Source organism: Trichomycterus rosablanca, chromosome 23 (assembly GCF_030014385.1).
Source record: "Trichomycterus rosablanca isolate fTriRos1 chromosome 23, fTriRos1.hap1, whole genome shotgun sequence".
NCBI lineage: Eukaryota > Metazoa > Chordata > Actinopteri > Siluriformes > Trichomycteridae > Trichomycterus > Trichomycterus rosablanca.
The window spans coordinates 1,963,053-1,974,024 of NC_086010.1; the positions used below are offsets into that span (position 1 = coordinate 1,963,053).

Consider the following 10,972-nt stretch of genomic DNA (forward strand, 5'->3'; position numbering starts at 1 on the left):
ATTAATCCAATCAAGCAGTCAATAAATTAATCAAGTTAATCAATCATGCCAATCTAATCGAGTCAATAAAATCAAGCAATTAAGTCAATCAAGCCAATCAATCAATCAATCAATCAAGCAATCAATCAATCAAGCCAATCAGTCATTTAATCAATCAACCAAGTCAATCAATCAAGCCAATCAATCAAGTCAATCAATCAATCAAGACAATCAATCAATCAAATTAATAAACTCAGTCAATAAATCAAGCCACTCAATCAAAACAAAGCCAATCAATCAAGTCAATCAGAAGCAATTAATTAAGGCCTATGAATAAAGGCAACTAATCAATGCAAAGCAATCAAAACAAAGCTAATCAAGTCAATTAATCAGTCCAGTCTATCAATTAACACAATCAAGCGAATCAGTCAAGCCAATCAATCATTTAATCAATCAATCAACCAAGTCAACCAGTCAATCAAGCCAATCAATCAAGCTTTATTCAAACTTGGAAAGACAACATAGACGAGTATTTAGCATTTAGTTTCCTTTATAAACTCAAAACACAAGAATTCAGAAGGGGTGTCCCAATACTTTTGCCCCTACAGTGTAGGATAATCAGTAACAGATGAACTTTCTGCGTTTTAATTTGATTGTTTTTAGGCATATTTTTGTTCTCGCTCTTTTTGTTTCACTAGGAGGCGATTATTAAAATAAAATGAAAATAAAATGAAAATAAAAGCGTCCTCTCGTTCTCGTGTGACTCTGGTAGACGAAGCCTGAAGCCGAACGCCTCCTCTCGGTTCCGTGGGTCTCGCCGACTCGGGCCCATTATATTGACGTATCTGTATCTCCACTCGGCGGCTCGTGTTGTTTACTCGTCCTGTCGAACGCTAAGGGGACTCGCGGGTCCTGATGCTCAGCGCTAACACACTCCATGACACATCACGGCTAATCAAAGGCCCACAAGCGACTCTCTGCTAGTTCAGACGAGCGGAACATAAACCTCTGTGCTGCTGTGAGACGAATACTGTTCAGCGACCCTAAAGAGGTCAGATCGATCCGAAATTCAAGTCGTGTACGTCAGCAGGAGCGATTTATGAGTCTCTAACTGCCTGATTGTGTCAGCAGGACTGCAGTAGTTCTTTTTTTTTATGTAACTTGGTGGCGCCGTTTAAGATCTGCTCCGCGTTAAGAGTCGTTTCCCTCTGCGCAGCCTATAAAGAGTCGATACGCTCCAGGTGGAAGGTTTCCCTACAGATCACGGCTTCTCATCTAATATGATGGCACCAACCCTCCCCTCAATGTACTGATGTGAACATTACAGATAAACATCTGCTACTAGCTGGCCGGGCGCCCATACGGACGTAATTGGCTGGTCCGAGGAAGGGGGGGAGGGAGGGTCGGTCGTAGGGATTCCCAATAACTGCTGCATTTACGCCCTCTGCTGGCTGGTTGATGGCGTCTCCACAATACAGATCTCCATATATTAATGGATACGTTTAAATTGGGTGAAAATGCAGCTACAGAATCACCTTAACAAACCTAAACAAAGTCGACAGTTTATAAAAGTACAAACTGTATCTTCCACACGAACCCGGAGGACGAGATCTTCAACACTCCAAAATCCGATTACACAGATAAAATCATCTCTGTTTTATAGGAAGTGGAGAAGACGAAGCCCGAGGTGAAGTGCAGCGTGAACAGACTTAGAAATTCCATCCAACCTTAAAGAAACCTCAACCCACGTTTAATAAAAAATGCAGCATTAACGATGAAATATTATGATTGAGGCTTCGCTCAGTGGTCCAAAAGCACCTTACTGGCTGCGGTGGTGTTTGACTTCCAGAGAGAAACCGCACATTCTCCAATGAGAACCGACGCTGAACCGTTTACCACGATTTACAAAACTGAAGTCGTTTTTATGAATTTTCGTCTTTCTGGCAACATACGTGGTGCGATTTATAGGGCTGCAACTAACGACTATCTTTCTATCGATTAATCTATAGACTATTTTATCGATTAGTTGAATAATCTATAAACTATCTTGTCAATTAGTCGATTAATCTATGGGCTATTTTATCAATCAGTTGATTAGTCAATTAATCTACAGGTATAGACTATTTTATCAATTAGTCGATTAATCTATAGACTATTTTATCAATCAGTTGATTAGTCAATTAGTCCATAGACTATTTTATCAATTAGTCAATTAATCTATAGACTATTTTATCAATCAGTTGATTAGTCAATTAATCTATAGACTATTTTATCAATTAGTCGATTAATCTATAGACTATTTTATCAATCAGTTGATTAGTCAATTATTCCATAGACTATTTTATCAATTAGTCGATTAATCTATATACTATTTTTATCGATTAGTCAATTACTCTACAGACTTTTTTGTCAATTGGTTGATTAATCTATAGAGACTACATTTTCCCGTTGGCAGATTAGTCGATTAATCTATAAACTGTCTTGCCAATTAGCCGCTTAATCTGTCGACCTTTTATTGGTTGTCGATTGGACGATTCGTCTATAGCCTATTTTATCTGTTAATCGATTAGTCGATTAATCTGTGGCCTCTTTTATAGGTTAGTCAATTGGTTAATTAATCTGTGGCCCTTTATATCGGTACATGCTTGGCCGATTAATCTATAGACCCTTCTTTTTTCTCTCTTTTTTTTCCATTGGACGATTAATCGATTAATCTATAGACTGTTTTGACAGTTGTTTGATTAATCTATAGACTGTTTTATCGATTAGTTGAGAGATATGTAGCCTATTTTGTCGATTAGCCGATTAATCTATAGTTGTTGTTTTTTTGTTGTTGTTGTTGTTTGTTTTTGCCGATTGGTCGATGAATCTATAGACTTATTTTACCGATTGTCCGATTAATCTATAGCCTGTTTTGCCGATCTGTCGATTAATCTATAGACCATTTCATGGTTTAGTCGATTCATTTTCCTCCAAAAATTTTATTCAGAATCTGATTTAAGCTTCTTTTACTTTAACACTAAACTGTACAGCATAATAATATAACACAGAACTAAATGTAAACAGGGTTTATGTTCATATCACATTCTCAAGTGCTCCATGTTAAACAGAGTGCAGCACGTGTTTATGGTGTTCTGTACACAAAGCAAAGTGCTTCAACTTATAGCAGAAATAAAATAGTTAGATGTAGCCACGTCTCATTAAGTCCAACGTACAGTAACGACAGAATGAGCCCAGATTCTAACCTCCACATTCACTCAACACTTACTTCACATTCTAAACCATGTAAACACAGTGCTGAGTGTTCAGGCGCATTCACATGAGAAGCTTTTTGCGCTTTGTCGGTCTAACTGAACTCGCTAAGGAATACGCTATTCCAGGATCTCCATGATTAAGAAGCGCAATGAAACAATATAGACGTGCAACATGGCGCTGGTGCTGCTGTGGTACCATCAAAGCTCTGCACAGTAAACAAACCAGCTTCTTGTTTTGTGTCAGTTTTAAGTATCACCAAACTTTGAAAGCTCTACAATCGGCCACTGACTGCTGCAGACGGCATTTTTAAGACTGCGCTTAATGACGCCAACCAGTGACCAGACCAGATACGACGGAGGTCCTGCACACAGTGAGTAGTGCTGAGGGAATCATATGAACGCTTATATGAATAGAGACGTTGAAGAAATTAAAAAGGATCGTTCATAAATGTAGCTTTAAAAAAGATGCATCAACTTAAAATATTGATAATCATCGACTAGGTCGACCAATCACGGTAGCCCTAGCGGTTTATCCCATCAGGAACGCTGGCGTATCCGGCGTATGCCCTCTATCTGCATTGAGACTTAAACACGTCTCCATTCAGCTGAACAAAAACAAACTGGACGGTCTCAAAGTCGAAAGCAAAACGCTGCCTGAATCTGTGGCCGTCACAAGTAAAACCAGTCACGGCTTTGTTCTTCACGATCCTGAGCCGGTTTAGTCGCATGTGCTTGGTATCGGTGGCGCTGCTCACGGTTTCGTCTTTCACGCCGCTTCGTAGGGTTACAGGAATAAAGGACGCACAATAAAAGACGGCGTAATGAACCGAACACCCTCAAGCTGAACAAGAACCACACCGCTATATATCACCGCACGCGACAGCGACACACACACACACACACACACACTTCGGAAAGAACGGTATTACTGAGAGACGTCTGATCATAAATCAATATTATTGGTTCATTTTCACATCCAGACTGAACGTGCTGGTACTGGTCGCACAGCAAGTCAGTCAAATGCAAGTCAGTCCCAGCAGATTTTTTCATATTGTCAAATTCTTTGCAGCTATAACAGTCTCCAATCCTCTGGAACGACTTTTGGAAGAGTCTCAGTGGTGAATTTGTGCCCACTTAGTGAAAAGAGCGCTAACGTTTCATTTATTTTATTCTATTTTATTTTCCCTCTATTTTAGGACCCTACTCCCCATTTTATCCTCTCTATTCTCTCCTTTTCTTTTATGTTGAAGTATTCGCAGAGTTCCCGAGCCTCCCAACACACATTTCAATGTACAATTGCTGCTAACATTTGTACAAAAGACAAATAAACTTAAAACTTGTTAGGTGAGAAGGCCTGAATTCATTCCAAAGGTGTCTGATGGGGTTCAGATCAGAGTTCTGAGTTCAGGCCACTGAGCAGGAGTTCAATCACGCCAAACGTGTCAAACCACGTCTTTATGGACCTTCGCTGTCTGCTCACGGTCATCTTGAATCAGGAATGGGCCTTCCCCAGACTGTTTCCACAAATGTGGAAGCAATGTGGAAGAAGGGCTTTATTTATCATATATACATATATTGTTGGTCAGAGAGCAGGGTCAGCCATTGGGCAGAGAGGGTTAAGGGCCATGCTCAAGGGCCCAACAGTGGCTGCATGGCAGGGCTGGGATTCGAACTCTTAACCTTTCAGTTGATAGCCCAAAGCTCCACCCACTAGGCTCCCACTGTCATTGTTTATTGCATTAATCGCAATGTGTCTGGTTGGAAACACCTAAAGCCAAAAATGAGGAGAGTGGAGGCTGTTAGAGCCACGAATGGGAGGAGGGGGTCTCTATATCAACACTAATTTTTGGCATCTGAGCACTCTTACATGTGTGTGTGTGTGTGTGTGTGTGCGTGTGTGTGTTTCGTATTGTTCTCGGTACGTTCCCCAGCTGGGGTCCGACCTGAGATCTGCTCAGTCAGTGAGACGCGCTGATGCAAAACTCCTGAAACAACAGATATGGACGCCACCCGGAGAGGAAGGCAAGGTAGGACTTCCTGTAAGGACAGGAAACAGGGGTGCTCAGGAAGGAAGGGGGGATGGGCGAGCACACCCCCCACAAAGTGCTCAGAGGTGCCAGTTCGAATCTCACACAAACAGAACTGGACGTGTTTGAAGGAGGGAAGGTCGACGTGGGTCTGTCTCTGCAGGACTGGTCAAGTGATGCCTGTATACAGTAAATGGGGGAGGGTCACGTAGAGCTTAGCGTGACTCTCCACACACGATCCCACTCGTGGCCACAATTTGGCAGATCGAAGGTCCTAATGGTGATCCGATTCAGTGTGCTGATCCTTGATCAGATCGGGAGTTGTGCAAGCACCAGCGCATTCACAACTGAAAACAAAAGAACAGGAAATGAAAGGAAGAAACAAGAACGTATGGATAGAAAATCGCATTTATCAGTGATTTATCACTTTCTAAAGTTTGAGGCCTTTATAAAAGAGCGAAATGTTGAAGAAATAAAATGAAATTCTAGGTGGAGCAGCAGCTCTGCTGAGTTACGTCCTGAACTTTTTTTTTTTTATCCCCGAGTAGAAACTTTTAATAGGCAAAATATTAACTTTTACACAGAAATACAGAAAAAAGGAACAATAATTTGAAATATATAAAACCCTCGCCCCAGCACCACCCACCCCCCTTCCCCCATTATAATCCTGCACAGTAACAGACTGTACGCTTACCCTAACCCGAGCCGCACATCAATACTGTTAAAAAATACACACACGACACCGTACCACACAGCACCCATTATTACTCACAGTCGGGACCGATTACACTCAGTGCCAGTCGGTACAAACCGGCTGATGTGAGCCGTGCCTCGCTCAATCGTCGCCGCAACCAGATTTACTCATTTTTATATCGGTTGCACACGGCACCGTCCAAATTAATAATGAAAATGATACAAGGAATTACTCATGCCGTGCGGGCTTTTCATTCCGAGCTGGAAATATTAAAGTGTTCCGTCTAAAAAAAGATCAAATAAATTAAAAAAGGAGGTTTTTTACTTCAAATATAACAGCAATTTAAAATCGTATGTTAATTAAAGCTCTATGAAGCTTAATAGAGATTATAAATGGTGCATTTAATGGCTATGAACATGAACAGAAGTCTTTAGTACCATTTTATGCATTTCCCCTCAATTTCCTCCCAATCTGGTCGTATCCTGGCCGAGGAAGACCGTGACTGACACACACTCTCCGATACGTGTGCGGTAGGGATGTAACGATACACTCTACCCATGATGCGATGCGATTCACGATACCGGGTTCACGATACAATTTTTTTCCCCGATTAAATTGAAGACAAATTATGACAAAGTTTCCTTTTATTATTTCTCTTTTATTTATCTAAATAATGAATGTCCTTTTATTTCTGAGGTAGGTACAAACTGTGCAAAACAATGCTGCACATTTCCCTTTTCGTGTAAAAAAACCCCCTGAAATTTGGCTGGGAAATTCCGAACCTGGCAACCCTGTAGTGACGTCCACCAGGCGAGGTGAATAGCACCAGCGCCCTCTGCTGTTTAAAGTGAATATTGATTCATTATACGTGTTGTGGTGCATCGTTACATCCCTAGTGTGCGGTACCGACCTCTTCTTGTCCCCTGCACCGGGTGGGTTTATGTAAAGAGCTGTATCGCGCATGGAGAGTCACTCCAGCAATTCCCTCCAGCCAATACTTGTCCTTCAAACTTGAGATCTTGGAGATGTCAGCACTGGTCCCAAGCGCCGCTACTTTAGACCCTCCTAATACAGATTTAATGGAGATTTGATCCCTAAAATCTTTTAAGACCCGATTTCAGGATTTAGACGACGATATAAGAAAAACACCCTCCATCGACTAAGCTACGAGTGAGCCTCGGGATTACCATCTCCCTGAGTACTATTAGTACCTACACTACTGCAGTATAAAGAACGCAAATCCCCGTTCAGCCTTCCCACCCCCAGACACAGCCAGTTTGGGGTTGAATGCTTGGCCAGGCTGATGGTATATATATATGTATATATATTCATGTATATTTTTGTTTATGCATTTTCTTCCTTTTTATCGTGTCCAATTGCCCGATTGCGTCACGCTTCCTCTCCACCAATACCGATCTCTGCTCTGATTGAGGAGAACAAAGCTAACCCACGCCCCCTCTGACACGTGGGCAGCAGCCGTATGAATCTTTTCGCCTACACTTTGACCAGTGCAGTGCAGCCTAGCGTTGTGTACGGAGAGACACACCCTGACAGCACTCTCTCCTCGTCTCTGTGCAGGCGCCACCAATCAGCCAGCAGAGGTCATAATTGCACATAGTTAGTCATTGCACTTAGTCATGCCCATATCTAAACAACAGGCCAATCGTTGTTCAAGTGGCCGCTCAGCCTTAGCCGGCAGGCAGAGCTGAGATTTGATACGATGCATTCGAGATCCCAGCTCTGGTTCCAGCGTGAGTTTTTACAGATTATAGATTTAGTTTTTAATTGTGAATGGCAGCTGGTTTTAAGAAAAGTTAGAGAAGCACCAATCTAATGGATGAATTGTCCGCTAAATAGAGAATAATTTGGCAGAAAGTACCCACCCAGTGGGGCATTTTTAACACGACAAAGTTGGACTTTTCTTTGAGAAGAGTTCCGACACCCCGCTATAGAAGTACGGGCTGCAATTTAATGCATTACAAGCTGTGAGAGGCTCATGAGCAGCAGGCTGACATCCAACACTATAAAAATTAATGTTCCTGACATTTTACATCCTTTTCTCCTACATTTAATGAGCATTCAGGTTCGGGTTGAGAACGTCGGGCAGTCTTCATTAATGCTGGATGTTTCACAAGGTCATCAGATAGAAGTTGGACACAGTGAACTGTGCTGAACTGACCGCTATCGGCTGTGATGTTGATTGTGTGTAATGAAGCTTCAGGGCATTTTTGCTGACGTTTCTGATCAGGGGAAGAACAGTTACAGACTTTGGAAGGATCACGTGGCTCTGGACTGTCCCTGATCTGAGTATAGATGGTCCCAGTGCAAGGTCATATCCATGAACTGAACACTGGAACTGACAAGATATACGGGATATGGGGGTAGGGGGTCCTGCCATTCTGCCATTTATCATTTTGAGTGTCTGAATATAGGGGGGACGTGTCCTCCCAATAAATATTGAGAGTACAGCCTTGGTCCATTGGCACTGGGGATATAACATCTTTAGAGGGCTTTAAATAAGTACTTCCACGAATTTAGACTTATAAATCAGGTTCAGAAATTTGACAGCACTCTTTACCAGCCTTAATAACACTTCAGAAAAAGATGTGAAGAGTGTGTGATGACTGAATTATATTTTATAACACAAATTTAAAAGCACCAGAAGATCCTTGACACACCAGTGAAGTACTACTGCATCATCTTGAGTCAAGGCTTGTGGTACATTTAGATTAGATCCAGAATGTTTCGTTCCAGTCACAATTTACCCAAATGCATTTTATTTTGATCACTCATCAGCCTGTACAAAGTCCTGCACATGTGAGCCAATACAAACACTGGGCATCATTCCATGCCTTTGCCCTCTGTCCTGTTCCTGGACCATTCAAGTTTCATTGGGTCTCAGTGCCTCCCTTATCTACCTGGGCTCCCTTTCCAAGGGCATCACACTAACCCAAACAAACTGTGCCAAAAATATTAATTTTCCAATATGCGTCAAACATCCTACAGAAGCGCACAGGAGGATCAACATGTTGTTAAACAGCTCTTACCTCTCGGACTTTGTCCCTCCGTTGCGCGGTTTGGGGATCCGCCGGTTTGCCCCGCTCAGCCCCGAGCGCAGGTTTCGGCAGACACCTCTGAAAAGCTGCAAAATCTGCGCCTTTTGGTGGTGAAGTTTCCACAGTGGCATCTCTACGCTCGGGTTCGATCCTCCGTCCCTCCTGTGTGACCGCAGGTCTGGCCGCAGTGCCTCCGCTGGGTTTGCGGCTCACTCTGACTTTAGGGCTCATCTCGGGGGGTTTCTGCACCAGTTGCTCGCCTAGGTTGGCGCTCTCGGTGGTGGTGGTGAAGGGTACCGGGTTGGGGTTGGTGATGGGGCTGTCGCTTTTGAGGAGGAAAAGGCGCTTGAGGCGAACCGAGTCGGGCAGGAAGAAGAGCGCACCCAGGCTCAGCGTGACCAGACCGGACAGAAAGAGCAGGAACGCGAATTTTTGGGACAGACGCAGGCCCATGGCCGACACCGGCACACCGGGTAACTTTCGGAAAGCCATTTTACACTCGCACCAGTTGGTCCTGTGAGTGTGACGCAGACTGTGGGAGAATAAATCAATCTGTGAGTGAATGAGAAAGTTTGGGAAGTGGCTTTATCACAGTGAGAGTGTCTCGCCGCGCTCTCGCCCTCCCTCTTTACGCGTCATTGCGCTCTGTGCGCACGCATTTCCGCGCCGTTAACTTTCCAAGTGCTGTAGGATGGGCAATTAAATAGTATAATAAAGATTTAAGCAGCAAGTAGGCCCGAAAACAACTGATTTAGATCATGAATGTGGGAAAAATCACAACCCAACAAACCACGTTGCGCTCCTGGATTCACTCCTGGTGCGTGATCACGGACAGACGCGTGTCGCCGTTAAGTTTATCACCATCAGCACCACCATTTCAATTGGTCATGAAATCCTCCATAAAATAAATCCTCAATAGAATAACATGATGTATTCAAAAGCTTTTTGTTTATATCCACAGAACGAGCTCTGCTGTATTCACCAGAACCGGAGCCTTCACCAGAACCCCCGAGTTTCGCGTCAAGCCCGTTTCAAACCCGAGAGATTTTCTCCATCGTGGTTCGCTCGGCTCATTCTTTTGTTTACGCGCTGCACATGGTCACATGCGACCCCTCTTCGCTTCCCAAAAATATCACATCCAGCCTTACAGATGTTTTCACGTTCGAAGGAAACGATCTGGATCGACGCGCGGATCTCTCGCAGCGCTCGGTAACGGAGACGGAATCCGAACGATGCGGGCTGCGTTTCGCCCCTCAGAAAACCGAGATATCTCAGAGATCCTGGAATCCGGAGCAACACACGACCCCACAATGCACAGCGCGACCCTGTAAATATCCAGACACACCGAAAGCTCGAAGCTGAAAGTGTCCAGTCTGCAGCGAACCGGACCGAAACCGAGTCCGATCCGCGCCGGCTGATCCAGGAGGCGGAGGGAGGGGAATTACAGAATAGCGGCGTCACGGTGCACGAAAGAGAGGCGGGGGAAGGAGAGGGGGGGGGGGGGGGGGGGGTGTCGGGGAGAGCATGAGTGTGTCAATGCGCCCACCGTGTGGTCTGTCCGGGTATTAAACATGTCACCACAACCGCACTGAGGTGAAGTCTGTCTATTTTGGACCCTCAGACTTTCAGAAAACCACATAAAGTGAACTCATTTTTTTGGGACGAAGACGTGTCCTGTGGTCATCCAGTCACAGACAAAGAACATTTGCAAAAATCATTAAAATTCCAAGACCGAGTGACTTCAGGGCTTAGATCTTTCTGACTATGAAGAAAGTCCATCCATCCATAATGATACCAATAGTATTCACCCCTCAGGCCTTCCCTCAGGTTATGGTGAGCCAGCACTGCAGAGCACTGGGAGCAACTTCTTCTGATTATCCTTCAACCTGATGAGCAGTAAACACAAATCATGACTCCCACCATCTGCATCCAGGTCTGTTTTGTGCTTCTTTATGAAATGTA

At 43.8% G+C, this 10,972-nt stretch overlaps 1 protein-coding gene across 1 annotated transcript in view; it reads right to left on the bottom strand.

Annotated features, from left to right (window-relative positions):
- Positions 1-10,365, bottom strand: part of LOC134300934 (mannosyl-oligosaccharide 1,2-alpha-mannosidase IA) — a 123,894-nt gene extending 113,529 nt beyond the window's left edge. The window contains exon 1 of the mRNA XM_062985408.1: positions 9,002-10,365. Coding sequence (XP_062841478.1) covers positions 9,002-9,502 — 501 coding nt within the window. The 5' untranslated portion in view covers positions 9,503-10,365. The remainder of the gene's footprint in view (positions 1-9,001) is intronic.
- Between the last annotated feature and the right edge of the window lie 607 nt (positions 10,366-10,972).